This window comes from Brassica oleracea, chromosome C1 (assembly GCF_000695525.1).
Source record: "Brassica oleracea var. oleracea cultivar TO1000 chromosome C1, BOL, whole genome shotgun sequence".
In the NCBI taxonomy this organism is placed as follows: Eukaryota; Viridiplantae; Streptophyta; class Magnoliopsida; order Brassicales; family Brassicaceae; genus Brassica; species Brassica oleracea.
Window position 1 is genome coordinate 29,091,591 of NC_027748.1, and position 11,744 is coordinate 29,103,334.

The 11,744-nt window shown below is 35.6% G+C and overlaps 4 protein-coding genes and 1 pseudogene across 4 annotated transcripts in view; 2 read left to right on the forward strand and 3 right to left on the reverse strand.

Moving 5' to 3' along the window:
* Positions 1-1,435: 1,435 nt before the first annotated feature.
* LOC106299979 (DNA-directed RNA polymerase subunit 10-like protein) lies at positions 1,436-2,446 on the forward strand. Its single transcript, XM_013736007.1, has 4 exons — positions 1,436-1,525; positions 1,638-1,696; positions 1,997-2,091; positions 2,172-2,446. Exons 1-4 carry the CDS (start codon positions 1,490-1,492, stop codon positions 2,195-2,197), a joined length of 216 nt encoding a protein of 71 aa, XP_013591461.1. The 5' UTR covers positions 1,436-1,489; the 3' UTR covers positions 2,198-2,446.
* A 1,052-nt stretch (positions 2,447-3,498) lies between these two features.
* Positions 3,499-5,021, reverse strand: LOC106302532 (anthocyanidin reductase). Its single transcript, XM_013739023.1, has 6 exons — positions 4,864-5,021; positions 4,621-4,787; positions 4,343-4,543; positions 4,102-4,264; positions 3,734-3,947; positions 3,499-3,637 (listed from the first exon to the last, which is right to left on the reverse strand). Exons 1-6 carry the CDS (start codon positions 4,994-4,996, stop codon positions 3,499-3,501), a joined length of 1,017 nt encoding a protein of 338 aa, XP_013594477.1. The 5' UTR covers positions 4,997-5,021.
* Positions 5,022-5,577: 556 nt separating this feature from the next.
* Positions 5,578-6,725, reverse strand: LOC106295873 (annotated as a pseudogene).
* A 954-nt stretch (positions 6,726-7,679) lies between these two features.
* LOC106336776 (malate dehydrogenase [NADP], chloroplastic-like) lies at positions 7,680-8,519 on the forward strand. Its single transcript, XM_013775712.1, has 3 exons — positions 7,680-7,852; positions 7,930-8,023; positions 8,280-8,519. The coding sequence occupies exons 1-3, from the start codon at positions 7,680-7,682 to the stop codon at positions 8,517-8,519; spliced, it is 507 nt and encodes a 168-aa protein (XP_013631166.1).
* A 1,033-nt stretch (positions 8,520-9,552) lies between these two features.
* Positions 9,553-11,744, reverse strand: part of LOC106292582 — a 4,915-nt gene continuing 2,723 nt past the window's right edge. Inside the window, exons 2-4 of the mRNA XM_013728233.1 lie at positions 10,374-10,520; positions 10,128-10,283; positions 9,553-10,006 (exon numbers count right to left, since the gene is read on the reverse strand). Coding sequence (XP_013583687.1) covers positions 9,698-10,006; positions 10,128-10,283; positions 10,374-10,520 — 612 coding nt within the window. The 3' untranslated portion in view covers positions 9,553-9,697. The remainder of the gene's footprint in view (positions 10,007-10,127; positions 10,284-10,373; positions 10,521-11,744) is intronic.

Consider the following 11,744-nt stretch of genomic DNA (forward strand, 5'->3'; position numbering starts at 1 on the left):
GGTTCGCCCTCCAAGTCAAAATGCAGAAGCATATAAAGGTAGAAAGCAAGATCCTACAATGAATGTTCTTGCTATATGTAACTTCGACATGAAGTTCATATACGCATATCTCGGTGTACCTGGTAGAGCACATGATACGAAGGTCTTGACTCATTGTGCGAGGAATGAGGCTTCTTTCCCACATCCTCCTCCTGTAAAGTATTATCTAGTTGACTCCGGATATCCGACTAGGACGGGGTATCTTGGTCCGCATCGGAGTATGCGATATCATCTTGGTCAGTTTGCTAGAGGAGGACCACCAGTTAGTGCACGAGAGTTGTTCAACCGAAATCATTCAGGATTGCGATCGGTGATTGAGAGGACATTTGGAGTATGGAAAGCAAAATGGAGGATTTTGGATCGTAAGCATCCAAAGTATGGTATGGTCAAGTGGATTAAGCTTGTGACAGCGACGATGGCTCTATACAACTTCATACGTGATTCACATCGGGAAGATCAAGATTTTGTACAATGGCAAAGTGATGATGATGGAGAAGGAGAAGAAGAAGCAGAAGGAGCTTATGGTGATGAAGAAGAAGGAGAAGAAGGTGATGATGATGATGATGATGGTGGTGGTGGTGGACATATTGTATATGAGCCGACCGGTGATAGAATGATGGAAGCTTTGCGTAAGAGCATCACAGATGAATATGGTAGAGGTCGTTTACCGTATTAAATATTTTAGTTAATAACTTTTTTTTCTTATAACTTTGATTATCAGTTCTATGTGTTGTAGAAACCAATGGCTGTCTAAAACAATAACACTGGAAACTTTAATCCTCACTTTGTGTTCAAATAATATATGGTGTTAGTTGCATCGTCTTTGTCTCTAATATAGTGCATCTTCAATTTTGATTATAGAATTCGATTGTGAAACACATGATTTAGGCTGGTCATGTTCACGAATGAGAATGGAGATTAAAGCTGAATTTTGTTTTTTGTTAAAGGGTTACTTAAACCAGATTTATACTTCATAAAATTCATAAAATTAAAATATGAAATNNNAATTTTGTTTTGTTAAAGGGTTACTTAAACCAGATTTATACTTCATAAAATTCATAAAATTAAAATATGAAATTTTACAATATTTTATAATTTATAATATTTTATTTATTTAAAATACAATTTTACAAATTCATAAAATTAAAATATGAAATAAATGAAAATTGCGTCTGCGGCAACCAAACGAACAGAATTAAATCTACTTTCTGCGTGGCTGCGGCAATATCCTGCGTTTTTGAAACGAACAACAAGTTGCGGCTGCGTCAATGAAACGAACAACCCTAAATAATTTATCTAAAGACACGGTGCCGTTTAGTGGATACGGTGGCGTTTAACGTAGATACATCCACATATAAAAGGAGCCACACCACAGACGCGAAAACTCACTAAAGCACGAAAGAGAAAACCCTAAAGAAGAAATCGCAAGAGCGGGCCCAGTTCGCGCACGATGATCATCCCAGTTCGTTGTTTTACTTGTGGAAAGGTTTGTTTCTCCTTTTATTTCGTTTATTTGAAGGAAATTTTGATAGTCTCTAGCTAGTGTTACAAATTTTTCTCTATTACGATAAAAGTTTTTGAGGTTCTATGAATCGTAGGTGATTGGGAACAAATGGGACACTTACCTCGATCTTCTCCAGGCTGATTACACCGAAGGGTAACCCTTTTTTATTCCCTCATTAGACTTACTTTTTTCTGAGAAAAAAAAACTCTAAAGAGAGTGTTTTTGTAAGTACATGATTGATCTGTTTCTCAACTTCTGTTTTGCAACTTGATCATTTTGAACTTCATATATGTTAGCTCTGTAACTTAAAGCAGGTTACTGGTGTTTCGATTCTGTTGTTTGCATCTCTAGTTTAATCTTTATCCCCCTATGCGTTAAGCTGTTTTACGTTCTCAAATTTAACATTTATTTATGATGAGTTGCGAATTGGTTTATGTTTTTTGGAATATGCAGGGATGCTCTTGATGCGATTGGGTTAGTTCGTTACTGCTGCAGGCGCATGCTTATGACTCATGTCGATCTTATCGAAAAGCTTCTTAACTACAACAGTAATACTATCTCCTCCATTTCATTTTGCCTTTCTGTGATTCTTTTCCTTGTTAATTTTGCGTTATTCTTTTCCTTGCAGCTTTGGAGAAATCTGATGCCAATTAAAAAAAGATGCTATAACCAATAACATATGAGCAAGAGGAAATAGTGAAGTCTTTCCCTATGAATGATGATGTTTCAATATTTTCTACTTGGGAAGTTGGGTCTAGTTTTAGACTACTTTTTGAACCACAAATAAAGCTCGAGCTTGCTTGTAGATTCGTCCTCTGTTGATTGGTAATCTAGTCTAGTCTACTGATAAGATTTTATATTTCTAAGAATTCAGTCTACAATCTTAATCAATGGTCAATTGTGCGAAGCAAATCCTATCATGGCTGTACATTCTTAAGATAGTCGCAAAACAGAGTCGTATAATAATCACAACATTGCATATAAACGATAAACACCTCGAGTTCAAAAACAAATAGGCATTTCATAAGTAAATCGTATATTTAAATTTTAAACGGTATAAGATAAAAATAGCATGAAACTTCTCCACACATAAATTTTATTAACAAACCACAAACTTTGCAAGTAATATATACTAGGTGTTTTCCTACACCATGTGCGGTAAAAAATTTTAAAATATTTTTAACAGATAAATATAAATTATATTTTAAAATAAATTTTTATTAATATTGTAATTTTTTTTATCAATATTTTAATATAAATTTAATTTAATTAAACATAAAAATTATATTTAAGAATATGCATTTATATATTTGAAATTATAATCTTAGATAGATTTTTCTATCTATTTATTTTAATTAAATATATTAAATAAATTTGTAAAAGTTGCATAATTACCAAAAATTAAAATTAAACAATATTTACAAAATTTATAGATATATAAAAAAATAATGATTTTACGAAATTTTTTATAATTTTCTACAAAAATTGTATACATTTTTGAAAATTTTAGTAATAAAATTGTATAATTTAAATATATATAATTAAATTATATTTCAAAATTTATAATGCCATATTTAAATATATTTATTTTAATGATGATTTATGAGTTATTTCCATATTCTAAAAAAAATTCCAAAAATATAAATTGACATTAAATGTAATATATGAGTTATTACCATATTTTAAAAAGTTTACCAAAAATATAAATTAACATTAAATGCAATTGTCCATGTCATATTAAGCTATAAGACATGTCATCAATTTCAGTAGCCATGTCATATTTGTTTTGTGAAAGGATATGTGGCAAAATCACTTCGCAATAGCGATATCATATTTGTTTTGTGAAAGGATATGTGGCAAAATCAATTCGCAAATATAGTCTAGGGGATCGTATAAAGAGACATAAAATCAACCAACATATTATTTAAAGCCATTTATAGGATAATCAAGATTCTTTAGGCCCATCTGTTTGTCTTAAAGTACTCCACCATCTGATCATACATCTCATCGATATCATGTTCAAATTCAAAGCCTTCATTGATGAGTTTTTCTGAGGAAAGCGTCAGTTTCGCAGTTGCTAAGCACTCTTCAAATCTGCCAAATTTCACAACCCAAACAAATAATATGAGAAAACAATCAGAAACTTTTTCTTAATTAAAATTTGCAATTTATGTGGAGATAAATGCTTACTCTGACAAAACATTGTACCGAGGATATCTTTTTCTGAGAAAATCCGCAAGCTCTGGAATATTTGTGTTGTAAGAACAACAAATGTAGCGACCAGAAGCTGTTTCTTTTTCCGCAAGAAACAGATGGGCACAAGCTAGGTCATCCACGTGGATGAACGAGATGGAGCCAGATAGCTTCTGCATTTCCTTGAGAGCGTTCAGATGCATTTCTTTCCCTAACAACAAAACCAATCATCTTGTAGTTGTCTGTGAAACTTGAACAGAAGGTATCAAATTAAAAAGAAAAAAATCATGTTTCCATGATCTAAAAACACTGTTTTTTGTGAATAAAATTTAACATTCATTCAAAAAAAAAAAAATCATGTTTACGGGTAATCAAAGACATCGAGAGAGATAAACTGCTCGGAGGAGGATCATCGATGAGAGTGTTTCCAGCTATGAGTGCTGGAACCACGGTAACGAGATCGATATTATTCTCTTGCGCAAATTGATAAGCTGCCTTTTCTGCTAACACCTTTGAGATTGGGTAGGCCTAGAAAAGAACAGCAAGAAGTAAGTAAACTTGGTAAGGAACAAAACCTATCTTGTGTAGCAAGCAATCGTGATTTACCCAGTTAAACGGCTTCTCCTTTCTGAGAAAATCAATATCAGACCAGTTTTCTTCGGTCATCACAAGTCCAGGTCCTGAAAGATTGTTGATAGAAACCGCGGCAGCTGAAGAAGTGTAGATCACGCGCTTGACTGAGTTCGAATTTAAGCAAGATTTCAACACGTTGATCACTCCTTGTATCGCTGGATTGATCATGTCTTTCTGTACGTTGAAACACAAACAAGATAGCTGGAAACGTTTCTTTTTTTTAGAGTAACAAATATGTTAAAAGATCAGACCTCTGGATCTTGAGATGTAAAGCTGATTGGCGTTGCGACATGGAAAACATATTCACACCCCGAGACTGGTGAATTGAAACTCCCTTCATCGGTCAAGTCCGCCTTGAAGATGTTAAGGTCCCCTTGCTCTTGAAGTACCCTAAGGACTGCCATTTTCTTCTCATTTTCTGCAAATTTTAGAATAAAAGAGTCACTAAACATTCAAAATGGCTTGAGACAAGGAAGGATGAAGAAATGAGGAACCTGGATCTCTAACGGTGGTGTTAACTTCGTAGCCACTTTGAAGCAAACGATCGATGAGAATAGAGGCTAAGTTTCCTGTGCCACCGATGACACAAACCTTCTTAGTTCCGGTGGTCTGATCAGTGCTTGTCATCTGATATATTATAAATTCTTAACTCACAGAAATTTGTATTTGTTTGTTATGAGGTTTAACGTCTTGAGACTTTTATATTTATATAGGAAGTAGAAGTAGAAGTAGAAGTAAAAGTAAAAGTTGCAAAGATTATAGTCTCTCTTCTCATTTGGTACAACCATTGATCAAAAGGCTTTTAGAAAGTAAGCACGTGAATCAACTAATTTGTTTACCTTCTTCCTCTTCCTAAATTCTCACCTAAGAATCAGAACGTTTTATTGACTTGCAGATTTGTTATCATTTAACTCAAAGTTATCACAAGATTTCTGTAATTTCATCTTCTTTAACCAAATTTTGATCTTTTGGCTTGAAAATATTGCACAACAAACCAATTTGATTAAACTTAAATTGCTAGAATCTTGTTCATATTACCCGAACCAAACGAAAACTTAACTACATTTCATAAAAAATACCGAACAGTTCACGTTTGAAATATCCAAAAACTGAAAGAACCAGACATCAGGACCATAGCTAGGATCTTGTTCATATTTCACATAATTGCCTTAGGCTTGACAGTAATTTATTTTTATGGTGTTTGTATATATAGGCAACAAATCCAATATAGAGAGTTTAATATGTAAGAGAGCCATCAAAATAAACCAGAAAATTACATAGTAAGTCGATCACAAAAAAATGAAAAGAAAAAGTAAATCCTAAGTTCAAGAGAGGCAGAGACAATTGGCATTGAAACCAGATCAAATCAATCATTCTAATGGCTTGTTCTTAGATTAGATGCTTCAGCGATCATAGAAGTGACTTCATGCAAAATCTCAGTCTTCTGCAACACAAACTCAATTTCCTTGGCCTGCAACATCTTAACCTTCTCTTCAACTTTCTTCTTGGTCTCAATGGGCACCAACCTCCATCTCTGTTTCACATAACTCTCATCAACACCGAAACCCGCAATCCCTCGCACAAGAAACGACTTCTCAAACCAATCATACTTCTCATCATCATCCTCAGCCGTTTTACCATTGGGAGAAGAAGCAAAAGACAGCTCTTGCTGCTTCACAGAGCCAACCTTCTTGGTCTTCTTGCCGTTGGACTCAAGAACCACCCCATCAGGTCCCCATATAGACTTACACAATCTGTAAGACTTCTGATCATGAGGCTTGGTGAAAGAAGGCTTCTCTTTGCCCATATACTTCTTCTTTAAACTCCTGAGCTTATCCATGAACTGGTTCTTACTAACCTCAAAGCTAATGGATTTCTTGATGTAATCGTAGTAAGCATTGGTGTCGTCGTAAGGAGAGTTCCCAGTATCTCGTCTTCTTCGGTCCACAGTCTCTGAAAAGCAGCAGGCTTCTTGGAATCTTCGCCGATCTTCTTCTCATCGTCCTTCTTCGCTCGCTTTGAGTTCGTCTCCTTTGATGTCCCTTCGCTGGGCCGCTTCGTCCACGATTTGGTTGCTGGCGGCGGAGACTTCTCCTTCTTGGTATCAGATTCGGAATCGGTCTCGGCGGAGGAGGAAGGGGGTTTGGGTTGGTCTTCTTCTTCTTCCTCCTCTGATGATGAAGAATCATTAACTTCTTCTTCTTCTCCAGCGGAAGAGTCGGCTTCGTCGTCGTCGTCGCTTGAAGAAGCAGCTGGTGGGTTTTCTAAAGGGTTGCGTTTCTTCGTCATTGTGAATATTGAAAGTGCCAAGGAGAAGCGCTTTTTAGAGTTTGTGCGTGAGACGGGGAGATTGAGAGCTAAAGGGCACAACTAGTTTTAACTGTTCGCTGTCTTCCAATATATTGGTTTCCTTTTTATTTTTTGGTAAAAGCTAATTTGGATTTTAATTTGAAAAATAGAAATTGCATCCTATAATTCAATATCTAACCAATTGACCTAAATTCTGCGCTTACACCGCCGTATATTTTATAAAATAATGTGATTATATATTTTTTCCATCTGCAACAAAAAATTAATTAATTAATAATTGGTTAATGTAAAAAGTTAATCGTGGCCTCATAATTTTAACACATTACTCTCGGATAAGATTTTATTTGCTAAAGTTATTTATTTACGGGGTTCCTTTCTATTTTACGTTTACGTTTACGTTTACGTTTAGGATTTTAATTTTAATTTTGTATCATTCAAGTTTTATTGAGCATGTTCATTCAAGGCTCTTAAGTATGGCTCTTAGGCTAATAAGTAATTAAAATAAATGAAAAATGGTAATTAATTTAGGAGTCGGGTCTTAATTAAACGTTTCAAGACACGCTTCTTTGTGGACGCGTGTTGATAGGGCATTGGAGATGTGATTTTGGTCGGTGAAGAAAACTTCAACCCGACGAAGGATGTGTTCTCTCTTCCCCGAAGTCGACGATGACCACACTATCATACACCGACGTCGATTGCAACCTCGGAGCTTTAGCCGGCCGCGCCGAGGGTTTCGGCCGCTTCGCCGTCGGTGGTCTCCACGGCGATCTCTGCGTCGTCACCTCTCTCGTAGGTTTGACCGACAATCGTTGAACATATCTAGTCTATTGATTGTGTGATTGATTGTTAGATGATGGACCTGGATCTCTCCTCGAAGGAGGTAGGAGGAAAGAGCCGTTATGGATTCTCTAATCCTCTCTGTCTTGGCGCGCTCTCTCTCTCTCTGTCTCTCCATAGTTCCGTAAAACTTCTCACTTTCACAGTTTGTGTCTGTGCGATAATGGCCATGTCTGAGCTTTCAACCCCCAAAACGACGTCGCCTTTCCTCCGCTCTTCGTCTCAGCTTCGCCTCTCCTCCAAGTTGCATCTTTCAAACCAGTTTCGCCATCTTCTTCTTCCTCCACCTCTCCACACAACTTCCATCTCCAAATCTCTTGCTCTGTTTTCTCAGAAGTAAGTCTCTTTACACTCTTCAAATAAAGTTTCCACCTTTATCTGATCATATGCTTGTTTTGAATTTATGTTAAAAGTAGCCAAGCACCTGTCGCGGTTCAAGAAAATGGGTCGGTGAAGACGAAGAAAGAGTGTTATGGAGTGTTCTGCCTCACCTATGACCTCAAAGCTGTAATCTTTACTTTCTCTCTGTTTCAGTTGTAAAGTTTCAACCTTTAAAACTCTTTGTTCTTTGATTTTGAGTTACCAAACGTGTGTGTTTACAAGAGGAGGAGACTTAATCATGGAAGAAGATGATCAATATCGCAGTCTCAGGTGCTGCAGGCATGATTTCAAACCACCTTCTCTTCAAAGTAAGTCCTTCCTTTAGATTTGATTACTTTACTTACCAATCATTTGATCTTATCTTATTGTTTTCCTTGTGTAGCTTGCTTCAGGTTCAGTGTTAGGACCAAACCAGCCCATTGCTTTGAAACTTCTTGGATCAGAGAGATCAATCCAAGCCGTCGAAGGTGTTGCAATGGAGCTGGAGGATTCCTTGTTCCCCTTGTTGAGAGAAGTTGATATAGGAACATATCCATATGAAGTGTTTCAAGATGTGGACTGGGCTCTTCTGATTGGTGCAAAGCCTCGAGGACCTGGAATGGAACGTGCTGCTTTGTTCTGACCAAATATAACGTATACATATTTCGCCTTGATGAGAGTCTATTATAGTCTCGTTTGAGTTACTTCTACTGTCCTCTCTCTGTATATGCTTTTTTTTTAAGAACCCTTAATTGGGTTCTACCATTGGAGCACTCAAAATCATTGTTTCTTAACAAAAGTTCTTAACTTAAGTTTATTACTTAAATATTTACTAAGAATCCAATTTGAGGTTCCCCCATTGAACATGCTCTAGTTTTTAACATTTGTGATTTTATAATCCCGGACACAGAAACAAATGGTTTAGAGTCCAACGATTCAATTTACTAATATGGCCCAAAATTAAAACATTGTTGAATAACTAAAAATAAGGTTTTAGCCCAACATGTATGAATAATAACCAAGTGTGTTTAGGAAAAAAGGTAAAATCAACGTGATCAACCGTTGGTGCATGCGCAGCCGCAGAAACAGAGGAGGCAAATAGTGTTAGCCTAACATGTAATGTGGCACTTCTAAAAGTCTCAACCTGGTTAACACGGATACAGACTTAGTACATTGGTAGCTTCTGTATCCAGAGGCGGACCCACCTTGAACAAAGGGGGTCAGCTGACACAGGTTAAAAATATACTTTAGCAAGTTTGTTAGCCGGTAGTGAAAATTCTTTAGCTCAGTTGGTTTGTTATCTGACCCACTTTTAATTGTGCAACCTGAGTTCGACCATTCATTTTCCACCTCTTTTTAAAATTTTATCTTCTTTTTAATTTTAAGCTGGGCCAAGCCCAATTAGCGACACCCCTAAAATATAATCCTAGGACTGTATCCATGAATCTTTTTGGTACTAGACTAATATGTGACACTTCTGTGTTTTTGTGTAAACTTTAAGACATATATAATCAGTTACCAAAAAATCATCTTAGAGATCAAGCTTTAAGTAGGTATACTTAGTTGTAGGACAGTAGGGTGGCTGTAAAATGATTTAAGAAATGCATAAAATTTTATATTATAAATGAGTTTCGGTCTACAAGATTACAACACAACTTTTTTCTTTAGACCATATATTCGAATGCACGAGATGTGCATTCTGAATATTAAATTTTAAATTCATACAAAAAAAGGGAACACAGAGCAATAGAAAAACATGGTGAATAGACACATCTATTATGAACTATTAACCAAAGAAACTACAACTTTATTTGGTTGGTTTCAACAAGGTAATTTAAAACCCATGTAACGACCAGATACAAAATCATTCCAAACATCAAGAGCTCCATAGCTTGTCATCAACACAATACTCAATGCCATGACAATACCAACCGAGAATACGATGATCGAAGCCCTTCCGTACTGAGTTATAACCTTTTGAACCACCATTAGACCAACGAGTGATGCCACAAAACATACAATCGCGAATAGACTAGCGGTTCCTGTATGTTCCATGCCTAGTAACAAGTATTGAATCGCAGACATCGTGGATGAAAATAGAACCATGAAAGAACATGTCGCTGCAGTTACCTAATGAAACAAAAACAGAGATTCTTTTTACTTGAGATCTAGCAAAAACAGAGATTCTTTTTTACTTAATCTAGCAAAAGGAAGACTCGTTTTGACAGAGCCACAAGAACTCATAAATTACCTCTGGAGCTATGCCGACTTGGAGGAGGAGAGGGCTAATGAGCATTCCGCCGCCAATACCAAAAACACCACCTAAAACTCCAGCTAGTAGAGCCATTACAGGAAACATGCATTTGTTTGATCTTCCTCCATCATTTGAGCTCAAATCTTCTACGTCCTGCATGTGCAAAGTTTTTTTTCAGATTTTAATCAGTCATGTCTTTTCGAAAACTAATCAAGTGTTTGCTGGAGTTGTGTTACAACAAACCTTTACTGAGACTTGGTGATCTGAACACTGGTTGCCTTGAACATTGTCACTGAAGCAGATCCAAAGAGTGAAGAAGAGTGTGAGTGGTATTTGAGTTGATGAGAGGAGCCAGTACGTGATCCCACATGGCTCGATCGATATGATCCCCTGCAAATGCAAATTATCGAAGTTATTAAGTTTGTAGAATGTTTACTAAGTACACATTATCATATTGTTTCAGTAAATATTTAATTAGACTGTAAATTGCAGATTATTCTACTGTAAATTCTACCAAAGAAGAGACTGAGTGTTCATTATTTAGTAAGCATATATTGTATCTTTTATTTTGTCTTTAATATTATTTAAACTATATGTTCATTATATCATCAAGATTGTCTAGAAAACTAAACTTTGAAAAATAATAATAATATATATATATATGATGAGAAAATGAAGTCTTTCCTAATGGAAAATCACAGGAAAAAAGTTCAACATGGATTGTTAAGTGTCTAGATTTTTTATGGATTTTGTTTCAGTATCAAGATTTTCATTTGTTTATTTTCATGGATTTTTTAAAATATATGCGTTACATTTAAAAAATATATATTTTCTATCAAGAATTTGCCTTTTTAAGAAGAAAAAAAGAAACAGATACGAAGAAAAATAGCAGCCCAAAGTATCCCTGGAAGGTTAAGGGAATCTTAAAAAGTGCAAAAATCTTGACGAAGATCTCAGGAAGAAAAGACACGGACTTTCCTCAAGACAGGACCAAAATCTAGAAACCATTATTGATGATGACCTGTCTTCACGTGAACAAGTTCGCCATCGCTAGTTCCCTATGGTTAATTTCAAAAGCATCTTCACATTCCCAATCGTCAATTTTAGGCCTGCGCATTCTAACCTGGATCCGAAGATCCGAAGATCCGAACCTGAACCGATCCAAAAATACCCGATTCGGACCCGGACTAAAAATTTAAAAATACCTTTTGGGTCTAAAATATTTTTACCCGAATGGACCCGGAACCGAAAGGAACCGACCCGAATAGACTCGGATCCGAAAAGAACCGACCCGTATAGACTCGGATCCGAAAAGAACCGATCCGAATAGACCCGACCCGATAAGAACCGATTTGTACCCGACTTAAAAATATGTATATCTAAAACTATAATGTTTTTGTGTTCTATTTTATATATATTATTTTATGATTTAGTTGAAATATCTTTTGTTAACAACATTTGTTATTATTTTGTAATATTGTTTAAGTAATATGAAGCTTTAAAATGTAAAATTTAGAGTTTAAAAATGTTTTATTTTAATTATTAATAGTTTCATTTAGGTTATTTTGTAAAATTTTAGATATATATGACAAATATCAACTAAATTTGATGGAA

What these genes read in the sequence shown, in the direction of transcription:
- LOC106299979 (XM_013736007.1), top strand. Translation starts at nt 1,490, where the DNA reads ATGATCATCCCAGTTCGTTGTTTTACTTGTGGAAAG. An exon ending in GTTGTTTTACTTGTGGAAAG is followed by an intron (nt 1,526 to 1,637) that starts GTTTGTTTCTCC and finishes TATGAATCGTAG; the next exon opens with GTGATTGGGAACAAATGGGA. An exon ending in CAGGCTGATTACACCGAAGG is followed by an intron (nt 1,697 to 1,996) that starts GTAACCCTTTTT and finishes TGGAATATGCAG; the next exon opens with GGATGCTCTTGATGCGATTG.
- LOC106302532 (XM_013739023.1), bottom strand. Translation starts at nt 4,996, where the DNA reads ATGACAAGCACTGATCAGACCACCGGAACTAAGAAGGTTTGTGTCATC. An exon ending in TTACATCTCAAGATCCAGAG is followed by an intron (nt 4,544 to 4,620) that starts GTCTGATCTTTT and finishes TTCAACGTACAG; the next exon opens with AAAGACATGATCAATCCAGC. An exon ending in CTCGATGTCTTTGATTACCC is followed by an intron (nt 3,948 to 4,101) that starts GTAAACATGATT and finishes TTTTGTTGTTAG; the next exon opens with GGAAAGAAATGCATCTGAAC.
- LOC106336776 (XM_013775712.1), top strand. Translation starts at nt 7,680, where the DNA reads ATGGCCATGTCTGAGCTTTCAACCCCCAAAACGACGTCGCCTTTCCTC. An exon ending in CTTGCTCTGTTTTCTCAGAA is followed by an intron (nt 7,853 to 7,929) that starts GTAAGTCTCTTT and finishes TTATGTTAAAAG; the next exon opens with TAGCCAAGCACCTGTCGCGG. An exon ending in TCACCTATGACCTCAAAGCT is followed by an intron (nt 8,024 to 8,279) that starts GTAATCTTTACT and finishes TTCCTTGTGTAG; the next exon opens with CTTGCTTCAGGTTCAGTGTT.